The following is a 17497-nucleotide window of genomic DNA, read 5'->3' as shown; positions in this document are numbered from 1 at the left end:
GGGACAGATCCGGAGATCTTGCTGGCCAGGGTAGTTGACTTACACCTTCTAGAGAACGTTGGGTGGCACGGGATACATGCGGACGTGCATTGTCCTGTTGGAACAGCAAGTTCCCTTGCCGGTCTAGGAATGGTAGAACGATGGGTTCGATGACGGTTTGGATGTACCGTGCACTATTCAGTGTCCCCTCGATGATCACCAGTGGTGTACGGCCAGTGTAGGAGATCGCTCCCCACACCATGATGCCGGGTGTTGGCCCTGTGTGCCTCGCTCGTATGCAGTCCTGATTGTGGCGCTCACCTGCACGGCGCCAAACACGCATACGACCATCATTGGCACCAAGGCAGAAGCGACTTTCATCGCTGAAGACGACACGTCTCCATTCGTCCCTCCATTCACGCCTGTCGCGACACCACTGGAGGCGGGCTGCACGATGTTGGGGCGTGAGCGGAAGACGGCCTAACGGTGTGCGGGACCGTAGCCCAGCTTCATGGAGACGGTTGCCAATGGTCCTCGCCGATACCCCAGGAGCAACAGTGTCCCTAATTTGCTGGGAAGTGGCTTTGCGGTCCCCTACGGCACTGCGTAGGATCCTACGGTCTTGGCGTGCATCCGTGCGTCGCTGCGGTCCAGTCCCAGGTCGACGGGCACGTGCACCTTCCGCCGACCACTGGTGACAACATCGATGTACTGTGGAGACCTCACGCCCCACGTGTTGAGCAATTCGGCGGTACGTCCACCCGGCCTCCCGCATGCCCACTATACGCCCTCGCTCAAAGTCCGTCAACTGCACATACGGTTCACGTCCACGCTGTCGCGGCATGCTACCAGTGTTAAAGACTGCGATGGAGCTCCGTATGCCACGGCAAACTGGCTGACACTGACGGCGGCGGTGCACAAATGCTGCGCAGCTAGCGCCATTCGACGGCCAACACCGCGGTTCCTGGTGTGTCCGCTGTGCCGTGCGTGTGATCATTGCTTGTACAGCCCTCTCGCAGTGTCCGGAGCAAGTATGGTGGGTCTGACACACCGGTGTCAATGTGTTCTTTTTTCCATTTCCAGGAGTGTATATAGTACTGTTCTTCAAAAACATGAACTACTTTACTGTCACAGCAATAATCTTGTTTACTTTTAGGAAGACCAGAGACACAAGAACCATAACGTAAATTGCTATACAATTTTGTTGTGTGTTAACCTAAATGAGAAGTCTACAGTTTTAGGAATAAAATTTATTGTTCGAACACATGAAGTGTTTAGACAACTTTTTTTCATTGACTGTTTCTTGCATCAAGGGTAATATAATATTATTCTTGACCTAGTTATTGTGATTTTCCCAATAAATATATTTGTTTCCCTTCTTTTTTTTAATTTCCTGGTCTTTAGTAGCTAAAACGACACTACAGTGTTTTTTCGCATGCAGTATACATATCAGAAATGTTCACGTGGCTGACAACTGAACACTGTACTGTCTCTACCTCACTGTGGTACTAAGGGACATCTATTTATTATGCAACCCACAAATATTAACCTGGCACATGTCAAAGTTTATGTGTGGAGAAGCTTGTCTATATTTCATACAAAAAGTTCGTTACATATTATTGTACTGAATGTAAAGTGAATTTTTCAATATATAGAACATCACACTAGGTACATCCCTGGAGTGTAGTTAATTATGCAGACCACCATACACTGTATGGTAGAACACATGTATAGTATACCAAAATCATTTTTCTATCTTGACAGTCCATCTGTGAATGGTCACTCTTGAAATGAAATAAATAATAATAATAATAATAATAATAATAATAATAATAATAAACAATGTCTGAGCAGATTTTCTGTTTTTACCATTGTGGCCAATATATCAGACATATATCTGAGGAAATACGGGACATAAAGCTTAAATAATAATTTAACTATAACACATTTACAGTTAGGTGTATAAAAACTCCTTTATTAGTAAAGATACCTGTGGCTAAGAAGCCAACAAGGTTTCTACAACTGTTCATACAAATAAAATAATTCATTTATTTATAGTCATGTACTAGACAAATTTCCTAGCAGTATGACATGAAATAGACAATTTTGTTCACAAAGTTTCTTGAAGAAAAATTCATAGAACACAACCCACGAAACTAAATTATGAAGAAAATAATGGAAACTCCATAAATGATATTCTTGTACACAGAATGCTACACTACATTACACGGTATCATGTAACATTTCTGGGTGACACTTCCCACAAAAATCCGTTACATTTCTCTTTTTCAAAAATTGACTACAATATTCCTGTTAAAATTCATATTATCAGACAAGAGAGAGAGAGAGAGAGAGAGAGAGAGAGAGAGAGAGAGAGAGAGAGAGAGAGAGAGAGAGAAAGGAGGAGAAAGAAGGAAGAAGAGAAGAGGAGAGAAGAGAAGTGTTAGAAATTTATCTGTAGATTTGTTACAGACGAAACTCCTGTTCACATGTGGGTGTCTGTTGCCTATTATCGAAGCAGATACCAGGAGGTTGACAGAATAACAACCTATATGAATGTGTTTTTCCTTGAAATCTCATTAAAAGCCATTTACATTAGCACTCTGTCACATATTTTGTTTATGAAAAATGAACCAGTAGGAACACAGTAACAATACGTAGCGGTCTATCATCAGTTCCTCGGCATTAATATGGAAATGCATTATTTATTTACAAACAAATAACTTTTACATTCGAGGGTGACTATGCTGTCATTTACAATATTTTAGATAACTATGAACCCCAACCATAAGAAGTTAATTAAAAATGCACTATGTTAACCCGTCATAAGGACTTGCATACTGGGTCATCATTCTTTGATTAAAGCAATTCATGAATGGCAAAGTACAGAGGAGAATCTCTGATGCTTCTTACACAACCAAATTTAGCAGATATAAATCAAGAAACAATGGTGAAAGCATATAAATGCATGTTCTCACCAACAACAAAAGATTATTGTTGTGTGTGGGGGGAGGGGGAGAGAGAGAGAGAGAGAGAGAGAGAGAGAGAGAGAGAGAGAGAGAGAGAGAGAAACTGACTTCAACCAACTTGGAAGACATTCCCAAGGAACAGAGGAAAGTGATTTGTATATGCTTGGCTCTAACATCTAGGATACCTGCAGTAAACATGATTATACCATCAAGAGCTAAAGTTTTCTGCTGTCCAAAACACCGTGTGTTGCAAGCACTACACTTGTGTATATATTAATCCGACATGAATGTAAAGAGTGAAATAAGTAAGTCAAAGAAGATAGAAAAATTATTCTGAGAATAAATGGGAGCGATTAGATTTGCAAATCCTGAAGCATTCAGCCTACCTTAACTGAAACAAGCTTTGTTTTACACATAACAAAATACTGAGAATACTATAGAGCACTGTCATACTCCCACTTTGTCACTATCATTAACTAATTGCACTGCTCTACAAATAGTTTTAAAGTTCATAATTATTGAAGCACTACACAGAAATAAACCACTCATACCTACATATTATTAGCAGCAAATGCCGAACAAAATACACACTCATGAATTAGTCTCTGTGAGCACAGAATACAGGTGCTTCACCCAGAAAAATTATCTTACATTAATTTCTATTCTACTTCTAAGTCATTTCACTCCATTGTTTTGAACCCCAAACACACACGTCATAACAATTAATGTATAACAGGTATTAATTAGTAATGCAAGAAACCTTTCTTAGTGTCAGAAACTTTCCCTCCATATCAACAATACGTATCCTCCATCAATACACAGGTAGTACACACATAAACAGTCTCCAACAGCAGAGAGAAAGCACACAAATAAATAAATTTAACACAAAAGATTCTTAGAACAAAAGAACAGTCGGTTATTACATGAAAGACAACAGTACACAAAATATGTTCACAGAGCAGCAAAGAAAGTTTTCCCAATGTGATTTGAAAATGTTTGTATAACTCTTCTTAGCAAATTAAAGATGACTGCCTGGCAAGGAACTAACCGTAACTATGAACAACATAACCAATCATAAGCTTGAAGTTTCTTGCTAAAGAGCAATACTTTAATATTCCCCATTTTTCCCCAGTAGCATCAGTTTCTTCAAAAGCATTCATGACATTTTAATGGAGGATAATGGTAACAATAAAATACACCAGTAAACAAATAGCTGACAGTCACAGTTATAGATTCAGATTCAACCCCCCTGTACATTCTTTTATCAGCAAATAGCATCTTGGGTTCAGTACAAACAGCTATACCAAAACTAAATAATTATCTTAAGTTTTGGAGGGACACTTTGCATGCAGTAAAGTGAGTTAAGTCTGAATGTTGGAGAATTATAAATTTCTACAATGAAAAACCATACAGGATATATTACAATTCCTAAAGTGCAATACAAACAATACTAAATGTTCTGTATGAGTTACAGATTGTTCTATTACCTATTATTTTCATCAATTTAACACAAAATAAAAGGCTACATATATGATGCAAATATAAGTACTTAAGTTTGCCTTTTGTTCCAGAAAATATCATTTATTAAGGTGTTAAAACAAAGAAAAGCAATAAACAAGAAAAATTAATTCCAAACTTTCAAATGAAAACAACAAAAAGTGCAATACATTTTTAATGCTGCAGTACGATGCCCTATACATATGTGTGCTTTCATACAGATTCAATCATTTAATTTCATAATGATATTGTCACACAATCAAACTTCACTCTTACGACTTAAGTTATGGACATATATTTCACACGTCACATTATGATAAGTGGATTTTGATGATCACATTATTTCTAAAAATGTATATAAAAACACATTTAATGTTGTGCTTATGTCTTGATGGACTAATGACACACTTTAAATAACATCCACAAACACCCTCATTTTGCCAGTATCCTGACATACTTCATATCACCCATCAAAGTTCCATTTCAGAGTTATCATCAGGAATCAGTTCCCTGAAATAAGAATGATAGAAAAGAAGAAATCAAAGATTACTTTCTTGTACAGTAAATTCCTCTCTTCCTCATATATTTAATTAAATTAGTTACCAAATTATCAATAATACCACTAAAAACCAAAATGCTTAAATGGCAGTGAGAGTCTAGTCTGATAACTGGAACTCCTTCAGTCAGGTGTGTGTGTGGGGCGGGGAAGGGAGGAGGGGGGAGGGGGGGGGGGGGGGTCACGCACGTACAAGTGCGCGTGCTCTGTACCAACTGTGTTGGGTTACGACACACACTCATTTATTTGGAGCCAACTTATGAAAATGGCATTCACTGCATATTGATATACAGGGTGTGCTTGCTTTTTAAGTATCACTCTGAAATAAAAATAAAACATGAAGACTTCACTTAGCAATTTTAGTTTTACATGAAAGTCTGTCCTTTATTCTACTTTTCTACATAATGCCCAAAAATACTAAGGCACTTATCAGATCATACAACCGGCTTTTGAATACTATCTTCTAAGAAACCTGCAGCCTGGTTAGTCAACCACTGCAGCAAGTACCGTAATAATTTCAAAAACCACACATCTTGACATTTCTCATTTTTTTTGGAAAAATGATGGGCAATGTTTTTTCCATACATTTCACTGATCTGACGACGAATTTCTTCTGCTATCATGCCTTTAACACTAAGAAAGCAAACCACAGCACAAATTTGAAAGTCGGTGGGATTCGCAATTGGAGGAGGTATTTCAAATACTCACAAATGTAAACACACTGAATGACTCTGCACCAGCACCTGTGGCTAGCCAACAGTGTGTGGTACACAGTGCGCACATGCCAAATGCCAATGTGGTGCTGCAGCAGTGGAATTTCAAAACAGTACTTACTTTAAAACAATGCCTCCTAACATTTACTGCCTCTTGTTGTATGTTTCATGCTACGAATCTTGTAAAGTACACCTAAATGCATGCTTAACATTAATTAATTAACATCTGCTCAGTGCACTAATCTATTATTACTAGAATTTTTCTGTTTTTAAACTGTGTGGGGTTAAATGTGGTCCTTATCAATTCAGGCTGGGGTGCTATCTTCATAGTCCCAGGTGTTATTGAATTTAACACTGTTAAAAATCAGGACAAGGAAAAAACATTTTTTTGTTTTATCACAAAACAATACAGCATGAGATAAAGCCTGCCAAAAATGACACCTCATTTGCTGTTCTTCACCTGCAATTTATGGGGAAATTTTAGAATGCTCTGTCTTTGGATATGGTCCAGATATTATGTTCCTTTTTAACTTATGTGAAACAGTTTACTGATTAAAATTTGGTGAAATGTCTGAATTTCTTTTGCTATACTTTCCACTTTTTTGCAAGAAAATGACAGTCCTAACTTGTTACTGTTTATCAGTACCAAACAGTATTACTACATCATCTTAAAAGAATAACTTCTAATTTTCAATGTATTAAATTTGAGTAACAATGTTCATCTTAACTTTTTTGTCTAATTTCTTGCTGCAGTTGTTTCATAATTTTGTCACACCAATCCCATAAATTTTGAAAATTTTTAAAGAAGCTGCACTGCCTGAAAAGTAGAACAAGTCACACTGGCTCTGGGATTAAACTATTTTTAAATGGCTCTGGACCAATGTGAATGTAGACATTAAAGGCACATACGATAGCCTTGGGAGAGCCAGCTAAGACAAAACTCTTCCATCTGGTGAGCAAGATGTATGAGACAGGCGAAATACCGTCAGACTTCAAGAAGAATATAATAATTCCAATCCCAAAGAAAGCAGGTGTTGACAGATGTGAAAATTACCGAACTATCAGTTTAATAAGCCTCGGCTGCAAAATACTAACACGAATTCTTTACAGATGAATGGAAAAACTGGTAGAAGCCGACCTCAGGGAAGATCAGTTTGGATTCCGTAGAAATGTTGGAACATGTGAGACAATACTGATCCTACGACTTATCTTAGAAAATAGATTAAGGAAAGGCAAACCTACATTTCTAGCATTTGTAGACTAGAGAAAGCTTTTGACAATGTTGACTGGAATACTCTCTTTCAAATTCTGAGGGTGACAGGGGTCAAATACAGGGAGCGAAAGGCTATTTACAATTTGTACAGAAACCAGATGGCAGTTATAAGAGTCGAGGGGTATGAAAGGAAAGCAGCCGTTGGGAAGGGAGTGAGACAGGGTTGTAGCCTATCCCCAATTTTATTCAATCTGTATAAAGAGCAAGCAGTAATGGAAACAAAAGAAAAATTTGGAGTAGGAATTAAAATCCATGGAGAAGAAATAAAAACTTTGAGGTTCGCCATTGACATTGTAATTCTGTCAGAGACAGCAAAGGACTTGGAAGAGCAGTTGAAGGGAATGGATAGTGTCTTGAAAGGAGGGTATAAAACGAACATCAACAAAAGCAAAATGAGAATAATGGAATGTAGTCAAATTAAATCGGGTGATGATGAGGGAATTAGATTAGGAAATGAGACACTTAAAATAGTAAAGGAGTTTTGCTATTTGGGGAGCAAAATAACTGATGATGGTCGAAGTAGAGAGGATATAAAATGTAGACTGGCAATGGCAAGGAAAGCATTTCCAAAGAAGAGAAATTTGTTGACATTGAGTATTGATTTAAGTGTCAGGAAGTTGTTTCTGAAAGTATTTGTATGGAGTGTAGCCATGTATGAAAGTGAAAAGTGGATGATAAACAGTATAGACAAGAAGAGAATTGAAGCTTTCAAAAGGTGATGTTACAGAAGAATGCTGAAGATTAGATGGGTAGATCACATAACTAATGAGGAGGTATTGAACAGAATTGGGGAGAAGAGGAATTTGTGGCACAACTTGACTGGAAGAAGGGATCGCTTGTTAGGACATATTCTGAGGCATCAAGGGATCACCAATTTAGTATTGCAGGGCAGCGTGGAGGGTAAAAATCGTAGAGGGTGACCAAGAGATGAATACACTAAACAGATTCAGAAGATGTAGGTTGCAGTAGGTACTGGGAGATGAAGAAGCTTGCACAGGATAGAGTAGCATGGAGAGCTGCATCAAGCCAGCTTCTGGACTGAAGACCATAACAAAAACAACAACATTGCTGAGTAAATCTTTTTGCACTTCCATCCACATGGTTGCACCAAAGTTACGCAATATTTCTATGAGCATAACTCTCATTCCCTTGTAAGTTTAGAGATTATGCAGGCATTCCATATATACATATCTGAGCAGCCATCACCTGTCTCCACCACTCTCCTCTGGTGCAAGGATTGGTGACCTCGCAGACTGCCATTAGACTCTTGTCACATTTGACTTTGCCCAGATTTGTAAAGCATCAACTGCTGGACGTGGTCTCAGCAGTTGCAGAACAGACTTGACGAAAAACATGCGTCCAGCAGCTGATGCTTCATGAATCTGGACAAGACTGAATGCACCAAGAGTCAAACGGCAGTCTGCTTACCACCATGAGTCACCGACCCTCACACCAGGCAGAAGGCATGCAGAGGCGGCTGCAATTCAGGTGCACCTATGAGACACCTACATCATCTCGACACTTAGCCGGAAGGCAATGAGACTGATACTATTCACGACATAACAGAATTTCAAAGACGCCCACCCTGACGAAAGCCCACAAAGATTTTGTAAAAGCTGAATCTAGATAACGTGAGTGTTATTATGAACTATCTTTACATAAAATTTTAGAAATAATGAAATATCTTTGGAATAATGTGGAAACTTTCACATAATAGTAGAATGTAACAATACTCTACAATAATATGAAAGGAAGAAATATGTTTTTAAACAATTTAAATAACTGAAGATTATAATGAATTTTTATTATTATTATTATTATTATTTCTTTCTTGTCTCAGACGTTATGTCTGGTTAAAAATGGAAGGTGACACGGACCTTGATCAAGCGTGACTTCCTTTTAACTGTACGGTATATGTTACATTGCATTTAGGAACTTTCAGGTAATTGAACAAGTGTCAATAATTACAGATTTCTGTAGTTGTATGTATAAGTTTGGATGTAGCTGTATTGCATTGATGTACTGGTGGATATTGTGTGGTACAACTCCTGTGGTTGATAGTATAATTGGTATAATGTCAACTTTATCCTGATGCCACATGTCCTTGACTTCCTCAGCCAGTTGGATATATTTTTCAATTTTTTCTCCTGTTTTCTTCTGTATATTTGTTGTATTGGGTATGGATATTTCGATTAGTTGTGTTAATTTCTTCTTTTTATTGGTGAGTATGATGTCAGGTTTGTTATGTGGTGTTGTTTTATCTGTTATAATGTTTCTGTTCCAGTATAATTTGTTTTCATTGTTCTCAAGTACATTTTGTGGTGCATACTTGTATGTGGGAACATGTTGTTTTATAAGTTTATGTTGTAACGCAAGCTGTTGATATATTATTTTTGCTACATTGTCATGTCTTCTGGGGTATTCTGTATTTGCTAGTATTGTACATCCACTTGTGATGTGATCTACTGTTTCTATTTGTTGTTTGCAAAGTCTGCATTTATCTGTTGTTGTATTGGGATCTTTAATAATATGCTTGCTGTAATATCTGGTGTTTATTGTTTGATCCTGTATTGCAATCATGAATCCTTCCGTCTCACTGTATATATTGCCTTTTCTTAGCTATGTGTTGGATGCGTCTTGATTGATGTGTGGCTGTGTTAGATGATATGGGTGCTTGCCATGTAGTGTTTTCTTTTTCCAATTTACTTTCTTCGTATCTGTTGATGTTATGTGATCTAAAGGGTTGTAGAAGTGGTTATGAAATTGCAGTGGTGTAGCTGATGTATTTATATGAGTGATTGCTTTGTGTATTTATTATTATTATTATTATTATTATTATTATTTCATGATTGTAATTTTGAAACACATTTTTGAGGCTGTTTCAGAATGTAACAGAATCTACTAAAACAATATGAAATCATCCAGATGTTTCTATATGTTAGGCCTAGCATATAAAAGAGAAGATACATGTCTTGACTGTCCAGTTGTCAACTGGCAAATAAAGACGGCAGTTCTCCAAATTCATTGTCCAACAGTACCAATAAATAAGGACAGGAAAATGACAATGCAAAAACTAACACATTATTAGAGATTTTCAAGTGAAATAATGCAAAATCAGTGATTTTATGAGAGATCATGGAATTCATAATTTTACAATCTAGAATGGTTATAAATCTGAGGATGGCAGGTTACTATTTGTAACTGATAGTTATTAAACGTTAAAACTGAAATCGGACTTCTAATTTTCGCAACTCTGAGGTTCATGAATAATCTTCATTCATGTTTTATGTAATGAACTTTCATGTGGAGATAAAACCAGCTCCAAAATTGCAAAAAACACCAAATTTGGCAAAAAAAAGCAGCTCCAAAATTGGTAATAAAAAAGCATGAAATTTTCAAAAACTATGGCAATAAAGTGGACCAAACTTGACAGACAGAAAGGCACCAAATTTGACAGAAATAACAGCACAGACTTTGGCTAAAAGAATGACACTGGATTGTTCGAGGAAAAGCATAACACCAAAGATGGTGAAAATAAAAAGAAACAACACCAGATTTGATGAAGAAATTCAAAAATTCGACAAAAAACCCACTAAGAACGGCAAAAAAATAGCAATGACTTGGGCAAGAAATAACACCAAATTAGGGGAAAAAACAAGCAATGAATGCGGCACAAAAACAGCAATGAATGCCAAATGCGACACAAAAACGGCAACGAATGTGGCAATAAGCAGCAATGAAAGCGGCACAAAAACGGCAACAAATGTGGCAATAAGCAGCAATGAATGCGGCAAAAAAAAAAAGAAGAAAAAAAGAAGGCAACGAATGTGGCACAAAAAATAGCAACAAATGTGGCAAAAAAATAATACCAGATGTGACAAAAAGCACCAAATGTGGGGCAAGAAATAACACCAAATGTGGGGCAAGAAATAACACCAAATGTGGGGCAAGAAATAACACCAAATGTGGGGCAAGAAATAACACCAAATGTGGGGCAAGAAATAACACCAAATGTGGGGCAAGAAATAACACCAAATGTGGGGCAAGAAATAACACCAAATGTGGGGCAAGAAATAACACCAAATGTGGGGCAAGAAATAACACCAAATGTGGGGCAAGAAATAACACCAAATGTGGGGCAAGAAATAACACCAAATGTGGGGCAAGAAATAACACTGGATGGGGCAAAAAATAATAATGAATGTAGAAAGAAATAACACTGGATGTGGAAAAAAATAACTGTGGATTTGGTAAAACAACCCTGGATTTCACAAACTTCAAATTTGGAAAAAATTACACTGACTTTGGCAAGAAATCAACACCAATTTCAGCAAGGAAAAAAAATTCAACACTGACTATGGCAAAAAACGTCAACTCTGACTTTGGCAAAAAGAAAATCAGTACCATCTTTGGCAAAAAAAAATCAACACCAACTTTGGCAAAAAAAATCAACACCAACTTTGGCAATAAATAAACCCCGAATTTGGCCATAGAAATAAAACTACTTTCTCCTGTCCCTGCCATTAAGAAATTGTGAAAATTTTCCTGATTGAGTTTTAGGCTTCTCTTGGGAAGAATGATTGGGTCTGAAATGTTTTCTGACTGAGGTCACAGGAGAAGAAGTGTGCTGACCAACTGAAAATAGATAACTGAGTGATACATAAGACTAGAGAAAAAAAACCTTCAGATTGGGATCATCAGTTCTCACTTGAGGCTCAGCTTCAAACTAAAGATGTTTCCAGTGATGAGTTTCTCTGTTCTAAATGCTTTGACAGTAGATCAACAATTACAGTGAGTGGATAATGAAATGGCTCCTATAATGTGGATAATGTAGTCTGAATCTGCAGAGGAAGAACTGTAGTCTCTAAATAAGTGAGCTGAAGCGGTTAGTATAAGTTCTGTAAAAAAAAAAAAAAACCATAGCCAGTTAAGTTAAGAAAGTTAAGAATTTAATGAAGCTACAGACGATTACTCAAAAACAAAGGTGATCACTCTATTTAAAGTGCAAATTCCATCTTCAGAAGAAAATGAATCAAAAGAAACTAGTGCGACTTGTCAGGGATTTTTATTAAACAGCAATTCAGATGTTGAATTGTGTGCGTCTCACGATGAAAAATACAAGTTCTAACTATTATCCTAGGTCCCTCTCAGAGGAAACTATTTTGCAACACATTAAATCTGCATCAAAATACATTGTGTACAAATCAAGGAATGAGAGCACTGCAGAAAGGAGCATTTGGAAAACTAAATCCTCATTATGCTCATCCTTTATTTACACAAAGGACCTAAGTGACAATGAAGATGACACTGTCACTATAACAGCGGTAGGAGACAACATGGTGAAAATAAAAATATATATGAGCCAGAGTATCATAAAAGAAACATTCACTATGCCATGTTGGAATGTCAAAGTGTTATGCAGCACTAGAAATATGTGTTATGTTTGTGCTGTGCAAAGATTAAAATTTGCAAGGTAACTTTGAGGAACATATTTAGATCCTGGTATATGACACTTTGGTTGGGCATGTGAAGTCATTAGTAGTATGTGACATAAAATGGGAGAATTGTTTAACACTAGAGCTGCAGCTGGGTCACTCGTGACCCACTTCTTACTTCTTTGGTTTTCACTCTTTTGTGTTATTGCTTAGAGTGTTGAATTTCTGTGACTTTTTAGAAAATGAGGTAATTAGCAATTATACTTAATTCCACATTTCATGGGGAAACCTTGAAAGAAAAATATGAAGAGTCCCCTAGAACCACAGGCAGGTCAATTCTGACTCCTCAGCTGCAGCCGTTATAACAATCGCATTTTCTGTGTAGCTTCAAGCTTATATGTATTGTGTTTGGTCAATGATCGCAAAACCCCCTTTTATCCCAAAGCCTGATGACGTCGTCATTTTCCAGCAGTGTATGCAAGTATTACACAGCCAGTGCTTTGTTCTATGAAATACAGTTTTAGTAGTGCATTCTAACTGCGTACATAGTGATTGCAACATACAAATTTATTATGACCAAATGTTTATGAACAGCAGAGGACATTATAAATAGGCTAAATGAGATTTCGGATCATGAATCTGAGGACAAGCCGCAGGTGTCGGCATCTGAGGTAGAATTACCATCACCTGTAGTTCCATATTTTTCATCAGATGATGATTACTCCTCCGGAAGTTCTACTGAATACTGATGAGGAAGGTATGCTTGTTTGTGTGTTCATTTTTATAATAATTATTGTTTACGTATGTGCTGCATAGGCACAAATATCAATTGCAACACTTATGTTTATACATTGTTGCTTTCTTGAATTTTTACAAATCTTACGTCACATTTAGGAAGGTGGTTCTTTTTTTTGTCCTAATATTCCACAACATATTGAAGAATGCCAATATTTGTCAAAATACTAATTACTACTATTATAGGAAAAGCTGCCAAAAGGGCTAAGTCAGCTTGTAGCCTTGGGTGTTGTGAACAACGAAATGACAAAGGTTGTGGACTATTTCAATTTCCTTCCGGAAGCGATATTGCTGCACCAGGATGGAACAATCTGGAAAGTGAGAGTTATGTATGACTGTTCATCAGCTGGCAGATATGGACAACAGAATGTTTTCAAAGACCATCGAGGACCACCTCCACAAGCAAAATGAAACATGAATGAGACCTACTACAGTGCTTGGCATCTTATGATGACGGAAAAATTTTTGAAACATGTTGTAAAATGCTCTGAGACCAAATCACGTCGAGTACCGGGTTCAGATAACTGGGCTATGAAGGTTGAGTAACTGGAAGCCTTTATAGCTATACTGCACATCTGTGGTGCTATAGGAGTGAAGAGCAGAGCCTAGAACAAGACACATTGTGGTCAATGAAATGGGGAAATAATTTTGTGAAGTCAGCAACAGCTCATGACATAATGTTATCTCAGATTTGAAATTAGATCCACAAGATCATAATGACTGAAAGAAGACAAGTTCACTTTGGTATCAGAAAACTGGTATGAGCTCATTGTGAATGCACAATGTAGTTACAGACGGGGTCCAAAAATTTAACAATCGATGAACAGCTTTTTCTTTCAAAGTGCTGTTGCAGATTCACATAGTTCATGGCTTCAAAAGCACTGGGTGGCAGTACATAAAGGCACTAAATATACTGTGATTGTTTTCACTTATCTGGGGAAGGATGAAACTAGGCCGAGTAATGAGCATTTTGGAGATTTTGTTGTAAAAAAAATTGATGCAACCTTACCTCAATAGAGGAAGAAATATCACATGTGACAATTTTTTCCACCTCCTTGATGCTCTCTGAAACCTTGAAAGAAAATGCTACTAATCTAGTGGGCACCATAAATTAATCTCGCAGGGAAATTCCAGTCTGTATCAAGAAGCCAAAAGAAGTGTTATACAGCACAGAATTGTTGAAGAAGAATGATACCACACTGACAGTTTATCAGGAAAACAGCAACAAAAATATCCTGATTCTCCGCACTATGCATCCTTACGTTAAAATTGAGGATGGGTTAAAAAAGAAGCCAGACACAGTTACATTTTATAATGGCTCTAAATATGAAGTGGACGTGGTTGATCAAATGGCTCACAAATACTCTGTCAAAGCATCATCGAGACATTAGCCTGTTCCCACATTTTACAATTTGCTGTATTTGGCAGGGAAAAATGCCTGGGTATTGCACAAAGCTCTAAGTGAGAGAAAGTTGAAACACAGAGACTTTATACTGCAGCTGGAGGAGGAGCTTGCTGAGAAGTACGCAGTAGTCACAAAGACTAGTACCTCACTCACATCTGAAGACATTGCTGAGACACAAGAAAAGCAAACGCCAAGGCTCACTGTGAAGGGAAAAAAAATCATCTGTAAAGGTTCAACGTGCAAGAAAACTGCCTGCAACAAATGTACATCAAAAGACTACTATTTGTGCTCATTATGTGATGGTAGCCAGTAAAGGCACACAGTAAATGTGTGTCAGTTTTTTTAAACAACAAATGATTTGTGAAAAGCTATTTAATTTTTGTTGATTTCATAATAAAATTTACAGCACTTCACTTCAAAGAATAGATTCATTAGCAGTGACAATAACCCAGTGACACAGGATAATAAAAGGGAAAGACATGCGGGTCTTTAGTTACCCAGCCGTGGTTTTAGGGCTGTCCAAATATCAGCAGTTCTAGTGTCCCGGAATGTGGTGACTGCCATGGAAAGGTGATGCTCACCTTACTGATACTTGGTGTGAAATATAACAGTTGACTCTCTTGGAGATACATATCACCACTGAAGAAACAATTTTGTGTAACTATGTTAATTTATCATGTAAAATACCACAACACACTGTCACTGCTTGTCCCATATCTCTCAATGTTGGAGAGCAGTTCTTCAACCAAGCTTTCAAGTTGATTGAAATAGCCAGCATTTCACCTTACAGATGGAGGCATTTCTCTATATAGTGAGGAAAACTGCATTAATTATCGACCATCCGCATGTCTTTAATCATTCTGATATAGTCCTCTGCTATTGTAAATTCACTATAGACAACAGCATCATTTGTGAACTGCCACACAGTGCTTCTGACAGTCCAGTCAGGCAGTATTTCAGTCTTTTACAGTTACTAAAAATTTACACTTTTTCTTGCCTTGTTTTATTTGCACAAATATTTTTAAAGTTTCATTGCCATTGTAAAAAAATGCAAATTCATAACTCACATAAACTGGCAGAAATCTATAAAATCAAAAATGTTTGTTATGCAGTATTGGCTCTTCAATTATGATATGCTACATGGGAAGAGAATAAACTCGTTAAAAAACCTTTCACCACAGATATTTCAACTGGCATTTTATAAAATGGTCTATGAAAGCAGTAAAACACCAACATCAGGAGAAACTATACCACTGTATTGTGGAAGTGACGAGACATGTAGAGGCTGAACGAATATGTTTAGTACTTCACTGTGATTTTTCTGAGAACTGGCCTGTGATTCTGCCACAGGAAGCACAAGAGTATCACTGGAGTAACAACCAAGTTTCCATTTTTGCAGTAGTAACATATTTTCAAAATAAGACCTCAAGTATTTCAGCTATAAATGATTACAGATTATGCAATGAAGCACATCTACTGTTACAATACATGTAAGTTTTCAACAGTCGTATTCACAGAAAGAAAATGACTTTTTTCTGATGATGCAACTAATCACTTCACTTCAGAAATTGCTACCAACTCATTGAATTCACAGCACACTTCATCAGAAATACGAATGTGTTAAAAAAGCTTATACACAATATTACAAATGGCTTTGTTGGTAACATTTTGGTAAGTTGAAATCCAAGGTCCAGCATTTTCAGTCAGTTCACATCATCCTTGGTGGTAATGTGTTCATCTCCTTCTGGACCTTCCATACCACATGGTGGGTGGTGTGTGTCATACTGTCAAAGTTGCAAAAAAAAGGTTTTCAGATTTTTCCCTTCTTGTGAAGTCAAAATTTCCATCTTCCAAGATATATCCAAATTTTTTTTTAAAGATGTCCTTTCCTTTCTTAGTATATTGAAACTAGGTAGAGGTCTGCATGGACTGTTGATATAAGTGGTCAATATTTGATTAGGTCCATTCTACATAACAGGTCTGATCAACATCTAAACACTATTTTTTAATGAGTTTTTTTGCCAAGCTTCCATGATAGGTTCTTAGATTTAAATCTTTCTGGTTTCTAGGGGTTGTAGTCCTGATGTAATGGCAGATACTGTCCTGCCATTCTCTTGGCAGAGCTGTTTGTCTTCATATGTGAGGGGGAAGGATGTCGGATAACAATGATAAGTGTTTTAGAGGTGCTGATTTGATGATGCCTGATATTTTCATAACCGTATCATTTAGGTGGGTCTTAACTTTTGCAGTATGTGTACTGTAAAGCCACATAGGACAGCATCAGTCTGCAAGTGGACAGACCAGTGCAACAGCTGATATTCACAGTACTGCTGTGTTCACTCCCCAACCTGTACAGAGCTTGTACAAGATGTTGATCCTCATTTTTATCTTTGCTGCAGTATTACACACAGGTTAGTATGATGGTCCATTGTGACATCCAGATGTTGTAGGAAAGAACTGTATTTTGGTTACTGGCCACTAAACTCTACTTGAGGCACATATTTTGCCTACGAGTGAGGACACATAGCGAGCACTCATTGGATTTCATTTAGTTTGCAAAATTATGGAAAAAACTGAGCAGCAATAATGTATCAAATTTTGCCAAAAGTTGGTGATACTCCAGTGACAACCATTCAAAAGGTTCAGTAGGCTTTTGAGGACAATGCCATGAGCAACTCACGATAAAGAAATGGTACAATCATTTCAGATTAAAGGAGTGCTAACCATGTTCAGACAGACCTTCAATAAGCCGAAATGACAGTGTCATTGAACAAGTGCAGACTTTGGTCAAAGAAGGTCAACATATAACAATACAAGAGTTTTAAATGAGATGAAGGTAAGCATTGCATTGGCATATTCAATTTTGATCGCTTGG

General features: G+C 37.3%; 1 protein-coding gene across 1 annotated transcript in view; it reads right to left on the bottom strand.

The window, feature by feature from the left end:
* Nucleotides 1-2341: 2341 nt before the first annotated feature.
* The window catches only part of LOC124711239, a 101348-nt gene continuing 86192 nt past the window's right edge, over nucleotides 2342-17497 (bottom strand). The window contains exon 6 of the mRNA XM_047241199.1: nucleotides 2342-4955. Coding sequence (XP_047097155.1) covers nucleotides 4916-4955 — 40 coding nt within the window. The 3' untranslated portion in view covers nucleotides 2342-4915. The remainder of the gene's footprint in view (nucleotides 4956-17497) is intronic.

Source organism: Schistocerca piceifrons, chromosome 8, assembly GCF_021461385.2.
Source record: "Schistocerca piceifrons isolate TAMUIC-IGC-003096 chromosome 8, iqSchPice1.1, whole genome shotgun sequence".
NCBI classification, from domain to species: Eukaryota; Metazoa; Arthropoda; class Insecta; order Orthoptera; family Acrididae; genus Schistocerca; species Schistocerca piceifrons.
The sequence above is the reverse complement of the archived record's forward strand: the minus strand, read 5'-3'. Positions and strand labels throughout refer to the sequence as shown.